The sequence below is a fragment of the Rhamphochromis sp. 'chilingali' genome (assembly GCF_963969265.1).
Source record: "Rhamphochromis sp. 'chilingali' genome assembly, chromosome: 17".
Classification (NCBI taxonomy): Eukaryota; Metazoa; Chordata; class Actinopteri; order Cichliformes; family Cichlidae; genus Rhamphochromis; species Rhamphochromis sp. 'chilingali'.
In genome coordinates, this window is record NC_137944.1 from 23,402,845 (window position 1) to 23,422,703 (window position 19,859).

The 19,859-nt window shown below is 42.0% G+C and overlaps 1 protein-coding gene across 1 annotated transcript in view; it reads left to right on the top strand.

Moving 5' to 3' along the window:
* Positions 1–17,721, top strand: part of efna3a (ephrin-A3a) — an 80,369-nt gene extending 62,648 nt beyond the window's left edge. The window contains exons 2-5 of the mRNA XM_080862960.1: positions 2,857–3,158; positions 3,432–3,500; positions 5,152–5,226; positions 16,302–17,721. Of these exons, the coding sequence (XP_080719086.1) occupies positions 2,857–3,158; positions 3,432–3,500; positions 5,152–5,226; positions 16,302–16,420 (565 nt within the window). The 3' untranslated portion in view covers positions 16,421–17,721. The remainder of the gene's footprint in view (positions 1–2,856; positions 3,159–3,431; positions 3,501–5,151; positions 5,227–16,301) is intronic.
* Positions 17,722–19,859: the final 2,138 nt, after the last annotated feature.

The window sequence follows — 19,859 nt, forward strand, 5'->3', positions numbered from 1 at the left end:
CCCTACCTTAAGTTATTAAATCTGTTCTCACCCCCTCTTTCCGCTTCTCTTTTCCTCTCCTCCCTCCATTCCTCTCTGGCCTGCAACCTTTTTGTCTTGTGCCACTAAATGGACTGCTTATATAACAGCATACACCTAGAGGGACTCCCCGCCTCCTCTCACCCATCAGCAAGCCTGGTCTTCTCACTTCACCCTTTTAGTCTCCTTTCCTCCTTGTTTTCTCCTCTGCCCCACCTTACCTTCTGTTTTTCCCACCGTGTCATTTTCCCCTCCCCTTCTTCCTCTCTTCTTCCCAAGCTTCCTCATTTGCTGGCCAGTTTTGGAACAAACAGTCCTCCTGCTGTGTAGCTAGGGTAGGTGCTAACCAAAACAATAAGGAGGAAAAGAACGGGGCCGCATCTTCATGCAAGTGCTGAAATGAGTCATCGAAAAGCGGAAAGCAGATCTGCCGCTATTTGGATAAAGTTATTAAAGTAATACATCAGGAAAAACGCTCAAAGCAAAAACTTTATGAAATAGTAATGGTCATTTTTCGCTGCCGTTTTACAGGCTGGTTAATCATTGGATTCTTCTAAACATTATTAATGATGAAACTTATCCTTGCATTTAAATTTGTCCAGCTTTTAAATTCAAGCTACATGGAAAGGGACAATAAGACATTGCTGTACATTTAAGAAGACTCTTGAGCCGTTTTGCATATTTTCAAAAATGTATCTCTCCAACCTGCAAATGCTCAAGAACAAATGCTTTTGCAGACTAGTTTGCTGCATTTGCTGCACTGTCTCAGCAGTATCCAGTGGCCTTTCATCCATGAATATGATAGAGCACTCAAGCACAGATGCTCTCTCGCTGGATCTTCTTCCCTCCTTGCATTCAAGTCTTCTCACACACTTATTTTTCAGTGACGGTGAGTCCGCCTGACTTAACTTGCATCCAGGATTCTCCTGAATGCATATTTTTTATTCAGCACACCCTCTATCTTGCACTTTCATCTCATGTCTCCCTCAAATTCTCTCTATCCTACGCCCATTGTACCTCTTTATCTCTCTCTACCCCTCCATTCTCCTCACCATCTCAACCTTCCTCCCTTCCTCCACCACACAAACCCCCTCTCTAAATATAGTCCCTTTGAAGCATAGCTGTGTTGTCTCTTCCCGCAACACTGCAAGACAAAAGTCTGTCATCTCACATCTAAGCAGTGGGGATAGAAAGCACAGATAAGATTGATGGCCCAAAAAGAACACTGGTTAAGAGAATTGATATTCATCTGCCTCAGCATGTGTGTATACATGAAGAAAAGGGGAGAAAACGGAGGGGAAAATATTATCAGAGTGGGCGAGAGGATCCAGAAAAAGTGATCCGCACAGTAAGAAAGCAATAGAGAAGGGTCTGACATTTCTGATCTTCATTTTGGGATTGAATGAAAAATATCTCTGGGTGCCTGACCCAGTAACGCATGCACGTGTGCATGTTAGTGTGATCCTCTCAGCAGCAGTGTGTGCATGTGTTGGCATAATGTATGCACAGTGAGGAGTGGTTATGAGAGTGTTAAAGTGTGCGTTCTTTTGTGAAGCAGATAATGTGTAAGAAAGAGAAGCCAACCAACAGGAAACAAATAATAATGGTGCAGAGAATAAGAAGGGTGATCTTTGCCCATATAATACAGCACAATACCACCACCTAATGGTTAGTATGAGTCATTGCGGGCACTTGGCGTGGGTTACACATCGCTGCAACTTAGGACAATTCCCATCTCATCAGCTCACCTGCAGGAGCCCTTCTAATGACTTCTACTTTGTCTAATTACAGATTGTGTAATTTACATAATAAGTATACTTAGCATTACAAACAGTGTTGGTAACAGCATGGTGGCAGTGTGGGACATTATTACATCACTCTTTAGGTTGTTCAGTTCAGTTCCTCTGTTTTAAATCGACTGAAGGGTTACTGTACAAGACACACACACACACACATATATTTATATATATTCTTAACCTCAGAGTGGATTTCATTTATGCTAAAAGGGGACATTGTTCCATCATGCTTACTGTGTAGACCGAGTCCCCTGCAGCCAGAGCAGCCAGAGCATACATCGCCGCTGACAGAATCTCCTTCCACCTCATTGACCTGGCCCGAAGCTGGCTCTGGGGAAAAGACAGGAGTACAGATTATGATTCTCAGCACGATTCCCTGGAATTGCCACCGGGCATTTGGTGGGAAAATGTGTGTTTTTATATGCAGAGGGAGGAGAAAGATGTAATAGTTCAAGGTGTGAAGAAAACGCTGTGGGGATTAACTCTCTTTAAGCCCTCATTGCATTACATTTGTGTTAACTATACTGTTGAAATTGTTAACCAGCTGCTCAGTTAGTTATGAAGCAGAAATTAACTGACAGCTTATTGGTTATTAGTCCGGTAAAATCTTTGCTGCTTTGTTTTGCATCGTTGCATTTCCAGAGTGTTGATCATAAAAACTTTTTTTCATCTCGTGGTGGTATTTTTCACTGAGATTAGGTTTTATTTACTGAACAGCTACTTGACATTTCTGGGGAATATGGTCATTTGCTTTCTGGCTGAATATTAAATGAGAAAATTGATACCAGTGTAATAGACTTCATCTACAAGCTCTGCAAAAACTCACTTATCCAAAAACGAGTTTTTCTTTTCCAGGGAAATATGTGCAGGCTGCTTTTTGGCTAAAAAGAAAATGTTACCTAGACTGTGATTTGTGAATGTTGAGCTATTCCTTTAACAGATAGTGAAAGAGGTTTAGAGAGGTTCCATAGTCACTTACCCACATTTCTTTCTGCCTTTTTTGAATGCATTCATCTTATTTCTGTCTTTGTTTTTATGTCAGCCTCCGAAGGGAGGGATACACGGTGCAAGTCAGTGTCAACGACTACCTGGACATCTACTGCCCGCACTACAACACCAGTCAGCGTGGGACGCTAGAGCGTGTCGTAGCAGAGCAGTACATCCTCTACATGGTCGACTACCACGGCTATCGCACCTGCAACACCCAGAAGGGCTCCAAGCGTTGGGAGTGCAACCGGCCCCATGCGCCCCATGCACCCATCAAATTCTCAGAGAAGTTCCAGCGTTACAGCGCCTTCTCCCTGGGCTACGAGTTCAACGTGGGCAAGGAGTACTACTACATCTGTGAGTCAGACCTGCGAACACCTGCACGAAAGACTGAGGGTGCTGCACATTCACTGTTTTGATCTAAGATTATAATGAGGAGCTTTTCCTCAGCTGCTGCCACGCACATGTACTGATGGTACGTGGGTGTTGCTAATAGATTCTAAGTTCAGCTGAGGACGGGCTGTTGCTCAGTTGCAGCTCTGCCGTTTACACAGCCGGCTGCTGGGGATCGTGCGGCCTGCAGAGGGCACAAGTTTGACATGTGTTGTGTGTGTTTGCTCTCTGTTTTAGCCACGCCCACGCACCACCACCACGGTCACAGCTGCCTGAGACTGAGAGTATTCGTCTGCTGCTCCACTGGTGAGACCAGAAAAATCTGCCTTAGTCTTAGTATACGTCTCCTCCGCTCATTTTATACCATTTCCTCTCTTTCTGTGTCACTTCATTTGCCCTCACCTCCTATCTGTTTGTATCTCACAAACACAGAGAGAAACTGAGACAAAGACACACACATACACACACAGAAAAACTAAGATCTGACAGTCCTGTCTCAGAGAGAGGCTTTTCTGCCTCGTGCTGTCTTGGCAGGGTTTTGATGATGGCGTATTTTACCTCGAAGCAGTGCTTTGAGATGGATGGCTTAATGTTATTGTCTGTCTCGGTGCTATTACAGTAATGTGCTGTCTCTCTCTGCAAGTGACACACACAAAAGATGTAAAAGAGAAAAAAATAGATTGAATTGCATGATCCAGCTCTCTGCCCTCCTCTTCCTCTGTCACTCCCCATACCTCTCTCCCGCAGCTCTCTTGACCACCCCCTCCTTCTCCTTCTCTGACTATCTCTTCTTTCTCTGTCTTGCTCTCCGAAGCCTGCCGCACGGTGTAGTGTGTGTGTTATTTTTACCCTGGTAGCCTGCTCTCTTCCCTGCAGGCCTTTGATCAGGCAGCCCATCGCTGAAAGCCTCCCCCTTTCCTCTAACCTTGTCAGCACTAATACATCCCACACTCAGGCCAGTGTCAGCCCCTGTGTACACATCACCTTAACACCAACCCCCCCCACCCCCATCCCACTGTCACTGCTAATCTATTGATGCGTCTACCACGCCTCTGTTTGCTTCTGTGTGTGTGTGTGTTTGGGTGCATCTGTGTGCGTAGTGCGTAGGAGTGTGTAGGAGTTTGAGCACATGCGTCTACACATGGGAGAATGTCAACTGTCAACTGTTTCTTATGGCTGTGATGTGCATGCATGAGCACATTTAGCCAGTTTACCAGCTCCAACCTTTGCTTAACAAGGTCATTTAACAGCTTGCTATCAAAAAACATTTCTGGTTTCAGCTGCCTTCTTTTCATTCTGTGTGTGTGTGTGTGTGTGTGTGTGTGTGTGTGTGTGTGTGTGTGTGTGTCCCACCTTAAATCCTCCAAGTATTTAAGATAAGAAAGAAATGTGAATATTCATGACACATGCTTTACATCCTTGATGAGCTGCAAATTGCTACCAGCCTCTGTGCGCGTCCTCCGTTAATACTGTTCCATCCACCTAACTCTGTATCGCAGTCACAGGCTTACACAGACAAACATATTAGCTAAAGAAAAGAGGCAGAAATACACAAAGATGAAGAGACACAACCCAAACATCATTCATTCATGGTTAATTTGCCTGCGCAGACTGAGTTTAATTCCATGTCTGCACGAACACTGAATGTGATAATGAATTCTGTTCCAAATGCTTTTAATGTTTTAATTTTCACATGGGGATTCAAAGTCTGCGATTTCTTCATGCTTTTTCAGTGGCAGGGGTACACGGACTCCTTCATCTTCTTCTGTAACTGTGCAGAATTTAATGGTGCCTAAAATTCACTCCCCCCCTTGTTTCGCAGTGCTGTCGTTTTAATGGAGTGTCTTCTCTCCTTGTCTGTGTCTCACTCTCTCTGCCTCTGTCTCTCTGCGTTTCATTCCTTCCTCTCCTTTCGTTCCTTCTCTCTGTCTATGTGTGGCTGTGATGTGTTTCTCAGTCTCCCAGGCAGACGAGGACTCCATTCAGACTCCCGATTACACAGTCAGGCCAAACATCAAAATACACAACATTGGTGAGTGACTTTAAGTTGCCAAAAGTGAACAGGAACCAGTAGCTCCGTATTTGGTTTCTGCAAAGCGTGATTTGTGCACCAATCATTGTGAAAAAATAACCCAAATCAAGTATTTTTTAAATCTGTGGTCAGGGAAAGAAAATCCATAAGCCGTAACTGGTTGATCGGTAAAACCTCAATTTTCTGCTCTTATGATGCTCATCGTGCAATGTGGGCAAGACGGTGCACACAGCAGCTTATGGATTCCACAGTACTATCATGCACCTGCTTTTTTATATATACACTCTAATTATCTATTTACTTATATACTATAAAAAAGGAGTGTGCCAAATTATTATTACAAATTAGCATCGTTTCTATTGGTTATGATAGCGAAATAATTGCAATAAGCGGCATGGAAGCACTGAACCAATACACCCAAAATGGAAATGGCCTCAGTACTGACCTCATTATAGCGTTCATTCATCAGTGTCTTTATAAGATTAATTGTTTCCTCTATCTGCTGCATTAATTCAGTCATGATGCTGCACAGCAGTCTCTGACCTGACGTTATCGTACATGAAAATGATTTTAATGAGTTGCACACAATGAGGCATAAAGATTACAACTAAAGGTAGAACAAAGAAAAAAAGAAGCACTGGTATTGGATTATTAAGAACTCTTGTAGTTTAAGTTGCATTTAAATGTAAGTACAACTCCCTTAATGAACAGGAAACCTCCTTACAGTTATGGTAAGTGCAGTGGCCATTGTTAATTCAAGAAGCACGAGGGATTGTCATAATGAACAATTCTGATTATTATAACATTAATAATTATAATACAATTATATGGACAAGAAGTATGGGCACATCCCATTCTGAATCCACAGATAGTAATATGGAGTTGGCTCCCTCTTGCCGCTCTAACAGCTTCCATTTTTCCTGGGAAAGCCCTCTATGAAATTTTGGAGTGTCTGTGTGAATTTTTACTCATTCATCCAGAAGAGCATTTGAGGTCAGACACCAATGTTAGACAAGACAGCCTGGCTCTCATTATTCATTGAAGTTCATCCCAAAGGTGTTAAAATGGGTTAGGGCTGAGGTAAGGGTTCTGTGCAGTCCAGTGAAGTTCTTCCACACCAGACTCGATAACTCCATGGATGCTGTTTTGCGAAACGGGAAACTGTCCCCATAAAGTATGGAAGGAAGCATGGAATTGTCTGAAATGTCTTGGGAAGCTGAAGCATTAAGATATTCTTTTACTAGAACCAAAGGCTCAGGCTAACCTAAGAAAAACAACCCTCCTCCACTTAACTTTACAACTGGCACACAGGCAGCTTTCTTTCTCTTGGTGTTTATCAAACCCAGTGTCATCCAGCAGACTTCCAGATAGAGACGGGTGAGTTGTCACTTCACAGAGCTGCTCCAGTCCACGGGTGACGTCCTTTACATCACGCCACCTGATGCTTGGCACGCAGCTGCTCAGCCAGGGAAACCCATACCATGAAGTTCCCAGCGCACAGTTTATGTGCTGATATTAAAGGCAGCGGAGGTTTGGAGCTCTGCAGTTATTGAATTCACAGAGTATTGGTGACTTTAACGCGCTATGCACCTCAGCAGTTCTGCACTTGCACACTTTGTAACTTGACATAATCTGACACTTCGCAGCCAGCCTGCATGGCACGGTGCTTCATTTTTATACAACGGGACTGAACACACCTGAGTTCAAAGATTATGAGGTGTAGCCCACAATGCTTTTTTCTAGATAGTATATATAAAATTTTTGCCTTTGTTTTCTCTTGCAGTTTAGATTGGCTTTAAAACCTGTGTCTAACAGATTGTATTATATTTAAAAAAAAATTGATGTAGCCTCCTAGTCTGAGAAATAAAGCCAATAAGCATCTTTTCCCAAGAAATGTTTGGAGTGAATCACTGTATTTCCACCACAGTGATTATATGATGATATTTTACCCACCAAAGACGTCCCTGCGGAGGGGTTATTATTTTCTGACAGTTCAAGAACTCGGGCTTTCAGCGCTAAACATTTCTGACTGGTCAAGTAGCCTGCTTGTACCATTTTGGGCCAGTCTGTCTTATCTCACAATCATTTTCACGATATTTGGTAAAATTCAGTTTACCTACTTTAAGGTATACCACAGAAGCTGTTGGGTACTGTTTGTAAACACTACATTCAATTTTGGAGCTGTGGGAGTGAGAACAAGAGCAAACAGTGGTGGTTGAGTGAGGTAGAAAACGAATGTAGAAAGGGAAGAGAGAGAGGGAGGTGTTAGCAAAAAAGTGATGAATCAGAGGCATAAAATGTTATTTTCTACACAAATAAACATTCCCACACCCAAGTAAATGTCTCAAACTTCCATTCTGGTGGGTACAGTGGTGGAGTGGGTAGCACTGTTTCCTCATAGTGAGAAGATTACCGGTGTGAACTCCAGCCGGGACTTTTCTATGTCGAGTTTGCATGATCTCCTTGTGCCTACGCAAGTTTCCTCTGTGGGTTCTGGCATTCTCCTACAGTCCAAAGACTTGCATGCTGGTTAACCAATGATTTCTAATTGGCCATGGAGGAACACAGGTCGACCAGTGCAAGGAGTAGAGGTAGTGAAGGTGGATGAGTTTATGCACCTGGGGTCAACCAGCCAAAGAAGTGGACAGTGTACAAGAGAGCTAAAGAAGAAGAGAGTGCAGGCAGGGTGGCGTGGTTGGAGATGAGTGTAAGGGGTGCTTTGTGGACAAAGAGACAGGAAATCGACCTGGAGTTGAAGATGACAAAATGCTCATTGTCAGAGTACACCAGAGAATCGGCTCAGATTGAGCAGATTAGAGAAAAAGTTAGAGAAGCAAGGCTGAGGTGGTCTGGACATGTGCAGAGGAGGAATAGTGGATATACTGAACAAAAGATGCTGAAGCTTCTGGGCAGGAGGAACATGGGAAGATCAAATACGAGATTCATGGATGCAGTGAAGGAGAACATTAAAAAGTGTGGTGTGACAGAGCAGCATGCAAGGGAAAGGATGAGATCGAGGCAGAGGATCCGCTGTGGCAAGGCCTAAAAGGGGGCAGCTTAAAGAAGAAAAAGCAGTTGTCCAATGATATGAGGTCGATGAAGTGCTTGAAGACTGTATAATAAAGTGCTGTATGGCTAAAATGTGACGTGTAGTTTAAAGCACTTTCACAGTCATTAAGACTAGAAAACAGCTGTAGAAATGTGAGTATGTTAGACTCCCCTTTTTAACAGTCATTATTTGTATAGAAGTGTATGAGGAAAATGACTTTACTTCTCAGTTCATTTGTGGCCCCAGTAAACACTTATCGAATGAGCTCCCAGTCACTAGTTACAAGTCTTACTCAATACAGGGTGATGCTCATTTTGTAAATCACAGTCATATTTAGACCAGGATGTAATTTAGGGCGAGTCTACCTTGATGTTGACAAGTCTATATGAGTGTGTAGTGCCAATGGTTTGTCAGTGAGACCTGACCTTGAATCAAAAGCATAATCTGGGCTCCAAAGCAGGACTTCACAAACCAGTGGGAGACTGGCTGTTCCTACATTTCAACTATTAGTCTTGTTTAGTATGTTAATAATTAAAACAATACTCAGGAGTTTTGAAATCTTCAAATGTGGCAATCTATAAAACAAGGAAGAAAATACTCCCACAATGCTCGGCACGGGCGCGCACACACATGCACATTCACAAAGAAACACCATTTTTCTTCTTCTGTGCGAAATCCAAGGTCAGCAGAGGTCTTGTAAGAAATGAAAGGCCCATGTTTACCTAAGAAGAAAGCATGTCAGTGAGCAAGTCAATTGTGCAGCTGAGTGGTTACATAAACCCTCTATTTTTCTTTGTCTTTCTCCATCCCCATCTCAAACAAAAGCCTCTTGCCGGGAATCATTTAGTATGCTTGTTTCTCGGAGCTGTAGGCAGTCTGTGACGAGAGCTAAGAGAGTGTGACCTGCCTGAGATGGAAACTGAGACCAACTGAGATAGAATGAAAAGAGCTCTTGAGCCATCAGCAATGAGTACCTTCAGAAAGAGGAAAGGCAGAAAACAGAAGAGAGAGAGAGAGAAAGACTGAGGGAGAGACAGTGTGAGACAGAGAAAGTCAGACAGATAAAAGATGGGAAGGGAGGCAGTGAAAGAGAAAATGCAGCAGGAGAAAGTCTGACAGAAAGAAGGATAGATAAGGCAGAGTGAGAGAAACAGGCAGAAAAAGAGATAAAACCAGAGTGGGAGCAGAGAAGGGGGAGTGCAGAGAGAAGGGGCAGAGGAAGAAAGAAAAGCTCAGTGGTGGGCGAATTGCTCAGCAGTAACTCAGGCTCGAGCTTACGTAGAATTTAATATAAAAAAAAAAACACGCGCACACACACGCACACTGGCAGGGAATCATAAAATATCATAGCCTACGGTGTTGTGATGCATTTTGCTGAATACATTTGGAGAAATAACAAAATCAGGACATACAGATCTATGCGCACACACTTATAACAACTCATGGCCCCGTTGGCTCAGCTGACCGCTGGACACCCACTCTGTGACTCACCCTGAGGACCAGACCCACCCACGGACTGGCTTAACGTCAACAAATCTCTCCATCTCTCCCTCACATGTGTTTAGGCCTGCCTTCATCCTCGTTCCTTTATTATTAGCTTCATTTCTACGTCACATTTTCCTTATTTAACAGAGAGTCTCTTCTGTTGCAGATCCTATCCTGCTGTTGTAGTTTTACCCACCATTTCAGCGGATGTGGTTAAAGGGCAAGTAAAAGCAAGATAAACGTACAGACTGTAAACAAATCCCCCAGGCCAGTCAAACTTACTCGGAAGGTCAAATTAAGGGCAACAATAAAAATAGGACCCAGGCTGTGCATGGTGATCATTCATCACACTTTATAATTTGTGAAAGGAAGCGCTGATACCATTTGCAGACTGCATGCAAGCAGTGCTTACTAATCAGTTTTATGAAACAGCCCACTGTGGGCTTGTTTACAGTCTGTCAGAATGTCTGTTTCGCTTGCATTTTTTCCCCAATTAAAAAGCATTTATGGATCTCTGCAATTAAGTGTAAAATGAGTTGATTTGCCATTTTTGTGATATTTACTTTTTAACCCCCCTGCAACTCACCTCTCATCTGCATGTAGCTGTGTTCAGCATTAATTATGGATAGCGAATCCTACAGCAAGCTGCTCGTAGTATTGTGCTACGAGAATTCAGTGTCAGTATTGCTTCTTCCTCCATGAATTAATCATAGGTTTCTAGTTTGCTATAGCAAAACCATAGCACGCTCTGTTCATCTTTCCTACTGTGACATACCTGCTCTTAAAATCTTTCCACCTGAGTGTCTGCAGCAGCAGAGGAGGTCTAAAAGCTTGAACATAAATTAGATGGTGGACAAGAAAATACAACTGGAAATGGATAATTCACACGCATAAATTTACTTCTTTTCACCGTCTCTGTTTATATGCAGAATTTCTTCAAATCAATCATAAAATGTTGTGCAAACAAACACTTTTTTTTTTGCAGTCTGTCCATCATTCTAATCAAGTCTGGTAAGTTAACTGCATAAACCTTGGTGAAGTTAGCAGATGTTGTATTTTAGTAGCCACCGAACAAAAAGACACCTGGCTGCCATTTCACTCTACTGCGCTAACCAATCAAACTAAACAATTAGTGATATGGACATCGTGCTGGCAAAATTTTCAGCTGACCTGGCAGCTGAATTTTGGGTTGTTAGTAAGAGCTGACATAATGTTTTTCGTGACAAGATGAGACATATGGTGACTAAAGAGTACAGTCATCTGAAAAGGTTTTCACATGACTCTATGCAGTCATGTGAAAAACCAGCTACATCCCATGATTCAGTAGCTTGCAGAACCACCTTTAATAACAGCTGACAGTAACATGAAGTAGCTGCTTTCTTGGCCCACTCTTCCTTAAAGCATTGCTTCCCTTCATTGAGGTTTGCAGGCATTTTTTATCCACAGATCTCTTAAGATCCTACTACAATATTTCAGTCCGTTTGGCATCTATATTTTGATTGTGTCATCGCAGGACCTTCATGGTTTTTTTTTTGTCATTCTGTTGTAGATTTGCTGTTGACCTGTTGTACGGCTCAGTTCTGGACAAGCTTTCGTTTTCACATGAGATTCTAGAATGCTTTAATATAGAGAGGAGTTTTCGGTAAACTAAAGGACTGCAAAGTGCCCAGGTACTGTGGCTGTAAAACAAGCCCAAATCATCACCACTACACCACCGTGGTTGACAGTTGGTATGAGGTTTTTCTGCCGATATGCTCTGCTTAGTTTTCACTGAATGTGGCGCTATGTATTATGGCCAAACATCTACACTCGTTTTTTTCATATATAACTTTGCAAAGCTGTGCAAAGCTGTGCTGCCATGTTCTTATTAGAGAAAAAACAAAATTATACCTGTTTAGTCTTTTTCTAATTGTATTGTCATGAACTTTAACATTTAACATGCTCACAGAGGCCTGTAGAATCTAAGATGTAGCTCTTGGGTTTCTTGCACTTTCTCTGAGTATTGCACAGTTTGACCTTGGAGTGAATTGGGTGGAAAGTCCACTCCTGGGAAGATTGTGGCATTGTGTTAACACACACCTGAATGCTTCAGACCTGCGAATTGCCAAAACATCTGCTTTTAAGTGTAGAGGTGCTCACACTTGCTAATGATGAGTTAATTAAGTGCATTTGATTAGTAGCACCTGGCTGCTACTTATCCTCTTAAATCCGATGGCAGTGGTAAGCCTTTCCTTAGTTTTTAGAGCATTGCACAGAACTCTGTGAAAATGCTCTTTTTCACATGACTGCAGTCTCATATGATCCTAATTTCTGCCGCTATCTTTATGTAGATACAAGGAAGATGGCATCCACAGCTGGACCTACGCACGGGACCTGGTTGAAATGCAAGTTGAAGTAGTAGATAGTCATTCAGAGGCCTGAAACCAGCCTAATAACCTCTCAACGTTTAAGTTGACGGAGTCAATGGTCAGCTTTTAGTGCACAATAACAGCAGTGCTCAATGTTAGTCAGTGAGTGCTAATTGCTCCCCCGGTTTTATTGGTAACAACAATCAGTGGACTGTTATTTAGATCGAGTGAAAGCCGTTTTAATATCCTCCACAGTATTACACCTCCCCCACTGACCTGGAGAGCTGTAGGCGTGCAAGATGGGCCCATTGCCTCATGTTGTTTATGCCTCGCTGCAAGTCTAGCATCATTGTGGCATAGCTGGCACGAGGATTTATCAGACCAGACAACCTCTTTCCACTCATCGACAGTCTACTGCTTTTGTTTCTTATCTCACTGTAAATGCCTTGAGGCGGTTCACCGTGGACAGGAGAGCTACCCTGCATGCCCATCTGTTGTTATACCCCCTTTCACACTAGACTGCACCGGATTGTGCGCTTGGAAATTGATTACTATATCCTACAATTGTACTGTGATGTTAGATGTCAAATACTGGACCTTTGATAACTTGTTATGGCCCGAGGCAGGAAGTGTTCCCCACATTCATCTTCCAATGCCGTCCTCCCTAAATAGCAAGGGTTTTGAAGAGGTGCATATTGTGTGGGGTGGTGATTGTCAAAGCTCACGGCACCCACAAACAAGTCTGTAAGAATCAGTTCACATGCACAGCAACTTTCGAGAAGAGACTGTGCAGTTGCTTATGTAAAGGTAAGGAACGTTCGGCTTTTTCTGGAGGCAAAGGATGTCTCGTCTTCTCATCTCCAACTGTACGCTGTGCCTCAGACTGTTGAAATGTTGTTAGAGAGACAATCCACATGGTGTGGCGGCCTCGCGGTGACCTGTGGGTCTTACCTGAGGCAGCGCCTTAACTTAGTGTTCCTTGTTTGTCTTCACCCTGATGCATTGCCGTGTGAATGTCAGGGTTGTGCGTCATCAGACAGATGCCTCGTGTTACTTAAGAGAAACTTTGACGTGGTCAGGAGTCATGCAGTGAGAGAGGTCGCTTTACCCTCAGAGAAAACAAAAACTGAATTCCATGCATTTATCACCTGCAAGGTGATTGCCATCTCTCTCTGTTATCACCAGCTATCTAGTTTTTTTCTTGTAATTAGGTGCCAGTGCTGTTACATGTAGGTAGTTCAGACAAGAATTTAAAGTTGCAATGAAAAAGATTAAAAAAAAAGAGAGAGAAAAACATTTTGCCTGTTCAATTTTGTGCTTTTGTAACTGAAGCCAGTTTAATTTTATGAAAGACTGGAGCTTTATATCACAAAATAATATAAAAGAGAGGGGGGGGATTTTAATTGATAACCATACTGGTTTTGTTGTCTGTCAGCCAAAGCTTGTCAAATAAATATCTTTCTTCTACCAAAGCAGACATGTTGCATTAAACTACTTTTCATATAAGGTCAAATCAGTGTATCATATATATATAATGCCCATGTCTTTACTCGTATTAGTATTTCAGATACTGTTAATGCTTTAATCTTGTGCAGAAGTCTGTTATTATACAAAAAAATCAGTGACAACGAGTTTTGAAATTTTGAGTTCAGCTCTTCATCAGTGTGTACAAAGGCTCTCAGGAGACAGGTACAACAACGAGCCTCTACAGCCATCTGTAAAACACGGTTGAAGCTCTGTCATGATTTGGTAATACATTTCAGCCAGTGGTGTTCAAGATCCTGTCAAAACTGATGGAGTTATAAACACAGAAAAGTATCATCAGATTTTGATACCATAAAATTTGCAATACCATCTGGAAAGCATCTGATTGCCAACAGCTTTATTTTTCAGCAATGATCCCAAACACACTGCCAATCCAGTTAAAAGCAAGAATGGCTTGGCCTCCCCAGAGCCTGAACTTCAATATTATTGAATCAACGTAGGATCATCTTGACAGAAAACAGAAAAAACGCAACCAACATCCAAGTTTTAAATGTCCTTCAAAAAGCCTGGAGAACTATTCCTGAAGACTACAATTTTTAATTAAATTCAATTTGATTTATTTACCTCAAGCCCCTTTATATTTTTTAAGACCCTACAATAATACAAAGAAATCAAAGAAAACCGTAACGATCATGTGACACTCTGTGGGAAGGAAAAACTCCTTTTTAACCCAAAGAAATTCCCAGCATAGCCAGGCTAAGTGAGAGGCGTTTATCTGCTGCAACCAATTGGGGTGAGGGGACGAAGACGGGACAAAGACATGCTGTGGAAGAGGGCCAAAGATTAATAATAAGTAATAGTTAAATGTGCAGAGGTGTACACACAGTGAAGAAAAAACACTCAGTGCATCATGGGAATTCCCCAGCACCCTAGACCTATTGTAGCGTAACTAAAGGAAGATTCAGGGTCTCCTGCTCCAGCTATAACTATATGCTTTATCAAAAAGGAAAATCTAAGTCTAATCTTAAAAGTAGAGATAGTGTCTGTCTCCCAAATCCAAATTGGAAGCTGGTTCCACTGAAGGCTCTGCCTCCCATTCTACTTTTAAATACTCTAAGACCAACAAGTAAGCCCCCAGTCTGAGAGCGAAGAGCTCTAATGGGGTGATATGGTACTATATGGTCATTAAGATAAGATGGGGCCTGATTATTTAAGACCTTGTATGTGAGGAGGAGGATTTTAGATTTGATTCTGGATTTAACAGGGAGCCAACTAAGAGAAGCCAATAAAGGAGAAATATGCTCTCTTTTTCCAGTTCCTGTCAGCAGCATTTTGGATCAACTGAACGCTTTTCAAGGAGTTTTTAGGACATACTGATAATAACGAATTACAGTAATCCAGCCTAGAAGCAATAAATGCATGAACTAGTTTTTCAGCGTCACTCTGAAATGGGATGTTTCTAATTTTAGAGATATTGCGCAAATGGAAGAAGACACTCCTACATATTTGTTTAATATGTAGGAGAAACGCCAAGCTCCTCACAATGCTACTGGAGGCCAAGGCAATGCCATCCATAGTAAGCTTACTTTCTTACGAGATTGCATACTTCATTTGTACACGAGTTGTTGTATGTTTGCAAGTTTCAGTAAATTGCTGCACAGATTTCTTATTGTCCTATCAAAATATAAAGAAATGAGGGATGTACCTCAGAACTGTACCTGCCACACTAGTTACTGTGTTTTGTGAACACTGAGGATGACAGCCTAACACTGAACAATTCTTCCAAACATGAAAGGTGTGATTTGTCTCTGCAGTGCTGCAGCATTAGTATTATCAGTAGTATCCTCTTTCTACTAGCTAAAAATTGTTTGCCGGTCCCTCCCTTTCCACTATGGGGCTAATTTTTGAAAATGTTGACTACACCATCCAGGAGCTTGTAGAGCACTTCATGCTTATGTGCCCAAAGCAAGCATATATGAGCATGATATGAGACACACCCTACATTTCCAAAATGTGCTGATGTCATTAAGTAATTGCAGATTTCTTCTATAATTGGGTTTATTTTATATAGAGAAGCTGGTTTCGAGCCCAGGCATCCTACAGCTGTAGGACAGATGGACGTGAAAGCTTTGTTTGCTTTCTTTTGGTTTATTTTGATTTGTAATAACCCTCTAGATATAATGGGAAGCATTATGTCGAGGCAGAACATAATCACTCAGTGTAATCCACTTTTTACCAAATAATACAAAATGTGTTCTCCCGGCTCTTTCTCCGTCTCTCCCCTCCAGCTAATGTTCTGTTGTGTCTAATCAATGGCAAGGCCATAGTAATTTGGTGTGATTGAAATCCCTCCAGGATAAAAACATCATTAGTGTGAGGAAGGGAAGAGACACACACATACACACACACACACAAAAAGAAATAGATCAGAAACAAAAATGTTTTTAATTTTCCATCCCAGGGGGGAAATGGCCATATGTAGCTGATTGGTGGTTTGTTGGTAATTGCATTATGTCTCTTTCTCTGCATATGTTAAGGCACAATTTGAATGCATCACACACTGCCTTTAGATTGATTAATTAATAATGTAGTAATGGTTTATTCCCTTCTGTCTTCTGTCTGACACATTTTCCCTCTCGCAGTTTTACATTCTTGCTCTCTCTTTTCTCACTTTCTTGTTTTCTCTTTTTGTGGTTTTTGCTCTCCAGATGAATTTAACCCTGAAGTCCCGAAGCTGGAGAAGAGCGTCAGTGGCAGCAGCCCCTCACGTGACCGCCTTCTTCTCACCGTGGCAATGCTGCTCGTGTCTGCCGTCCTTTTGTCCTAGCAACAGTCGCCGAGTGGCACTTCATGCATAGCTGGACCCGGCTTTTGCAAAGGGCTTTGTATCCACCAAGTTTGTGATTACGTGAAATCTGACAGAAACACACAGAGTCAAGGTGCAACTGAAGCGCAATCAAAAGGACACAGACAAAAAAAACACGACAAAAAACAACAAAAAAAAACAAACAACAAAAACAAACTTTAACTTAGCTTAATGGACTTTAAAAAAAGAGGCCTTTTTTGCTGTCATATTTACACCAGTGTATTTTGACACTCCATGTGCTCCATAGTGTAGGGGTTTACACATTCACCTAACAAGCGAAATATTCCCAGTTGCATCCCAGGAGGAGACGCAAATCCCTTCGGGGTTGTGTCAGGAAGAGCATCCGGCGTAAAAATCTGCCAAATCAATTATGCGGAGCTACCGGCTGTGGCCTTATCCCTTGTGAAAAAGGGAGCGGCCGAAAGTAGCTTCTTACATGTTGCTGGATATCATTATCACACCACTACCACCTTTATTGCGGGTGTTGAGACCAAAACGACACTCAGAGTCCGACTTCTGCGCTGCTCCGAAGCCTGATGAGAGTAAGAAAACTGACTTGTAATAACTTGGGTGCAGACTACACGCTCTTATTGTAGCATGGATATCAAATCACCGGAGGAATTTAAGCTGCTTTCTCTTCAACTTTGAGCTTTGAAGAAGATTGGAAACCTGGACTCCGCAGCGGCTTTTTAGTCCTTGGACCACAGGCCCAGTCTGATGATGCATTAAACCCAACTTTGATGTAGTAATGAGCAAGATGGACTCTGGATCTGTACTGATCTTACCCAGACTATCAGGACATAATCAGTCGTGATGAGAACTCCTGCTGTTGCGCTGGACATTGAAGAATGTTTTAACACTGATGTGAGGAAGCTGGTGGTAATAACAGTCCAAGAAAGGGGAAAGACTTTGTGATATATCCACGAGCCTTTCAAAAATCCATTTTCACCAGACATCAAAAAAATACCCCTAGCTTTGTGATAGGTACAGATGCAAAGCCTGCATTTCTTAGAAGGTAGCAAGTGCCCTCTTAGAACTAGTCTTTTGTCTGCATTTCCTGCCTTCACACTGTAACAACCCTAGAAAAGTACAGACCCTGGACTAGTAATTTGATGGCACTTAGACGTGGTAGATGTGTGTTTTGTTCTGACGCATTTACCTTCAGCACTTGGCGTAGATTTTCCGGATGTCAAACCTTTCGCTGCAATCAGCACAGTCATTCAGAACGTCACTAATTTACAGTTCTTGAAAAAAAAAAGAAACTCTCACAGCAGCAAGTCCCCTTTTAATCCCAGACAACCCTGTCTGTTCCTTTTTCCACAGCCAATCAGTGCTGATGACCATTAACAGCAGTCACAGTCACCCTGGAAACAACCCCATACAGTCGCCAAAGTGCGGCAGGTGCCTGAGGAGAAACTGTGCTTTGAGTCTCAAAGTAACGCTGCCGCCATTTTGTTAAAAAAATATATATAAAGACGTTAAAAAAAAAAACACTTGTGAATGTGCAAATAAAGAGAAGTTCACTTTTTTATATTGTAATACAGGACAGCGTAGGCTTAATCAGATTACAATGTGTGCTTTTTTTAATTTATTTAATTTTTCAAATGTATTTATTTTGTCATTAAACTATTTATTTACCTAATTTATTAGCGTGCATTTGTAGGCCTTTGCTTAATAAGCTATCGTGCCATTTTTTTTAAAATTCTTATTCTTTTTTTCTATTATTACAGTGAATTTTTTACTGCAGCATTTTTGCTTGTGTAGATAAATCGATGTAACTCAGCCTGACACAAAGAGAAGGTTATTGTTCATGACTAATCAGTAGGGACGTACGCGCAGTAACCCCACTCTCATGTAACGGATACTGCTTACCAGATTTTGTTGCTGAAGAGCATGTCATAAACCAACTGTGAATGCAGTGGCAGGCCATGCCGATTGAGGGGCAGCATCTCAAAGTGTTGCGCTTGCGAAAAGAGGGATGCGTGCGTCGTAATGTATATTTATAATACATGCCGGTTGTGGAATGTGCGTGCGTACAAGTGCGTGTGAGTTTGTGTGCGTGCGTGCGCGTGAGAGCGAGCAGGGGGAGAAAAAAACAAAAACAAAACAAGCATATGTGTGCACATTTGTGCGTATGTATGTAGAATGTGTTTGTCCGCGCTTTTCAAGTATGTGGCATTTAGGAATTTCGTACTCATAAAGGAGTCATTTGTAGGATCTGAATATGCAAGTGCGTACGAGAGAATGTGCTCTTCTGTAATGTTAGTTTATGTTACGGGGTTTGGGACGTGGGCGAAAAGCATTTACCGATGTTGAAGACAAGCACACGAAATGTGTTTGCCTTTGACGAGAATGATTAAACAACTGTAAATTGAACCAAGAATGATTAAAACAATGCCAATTAAAACCTTTTTTGCAAATTTAGCTTTGTGTATTTATTCAGGCCTTGTGTTGTTCTGCTCTCCTTCGACTGCCCTTTCTTTATCTAAACTGTTACTCCTTCACAAACCCTGCACTCAGATGTGTTTGTTTTTCTGAAGCACTACTTGAAAGCAAATCTCTTCTGGTTTTTTCTTCTCCTTTTTTAGATATGTTGGTTGTGAGCAGACGGCAGTCAGGCTGCAAACTAAAACTATCCTTTTCACGTGGCCCGTCTATGCAGCACCTCCGGTTTCGCAAACACCTCTTCTGCCATAAAACATAGTGACAGCGTGGAGGGAAAGTCACAGATCCAAATCTCCCACTCTATCCATCTCTCTTTCTCTTCTTACTCAAAAAAAAAAAACACCTGCAAGCTATTCATGTCTCCACAAATCTGTCTCTCCACATCACACTTCTTTCCCTTTGCCCCTGTCAGCTTCTTTTTAATCTTCAAACCCAGGACAGAAAGACGCCGACGATCACTAGGGACGAGCCTCAGATGCTCTAATGTCCGTATCAAAGAGCGGACAGAGGGGTCAGATAAGATTTTGTCTTTGATGTTCTACGTCATGCCTACAATCACATTAGAGAGGAAGAGAAAGGCGTTGTGAAGATTCAGCTGTCTGCTTGTGTTCATTTAAAAAAAAAAAGAAAAAAGTGCTGGACGTCCAATTTTTTTTACATGTAGGTTGTAGGATTTTTGCCAAGTTAATTTGACGTACATTACGTGACTGACATAAAGTGGTTCACAGTAAACCAAGCAGGTTACAGTGATGTGATGATGTCTGTTAATGTCTTATTCACAGCTGTTCGACTCAGCTGGGAGGCAGCGGCTCCTGATTCTCTCTGACATTTGTGCATTGAGCTGACAGGCTGATAATTGCTGAATATTACAGTAGGTCTTAACTTACAGTCCCTTGCCTTTTTATAGGTCTGTACTTGCATAAACGATTCAGTGTTTTGACACCATGAAACACTG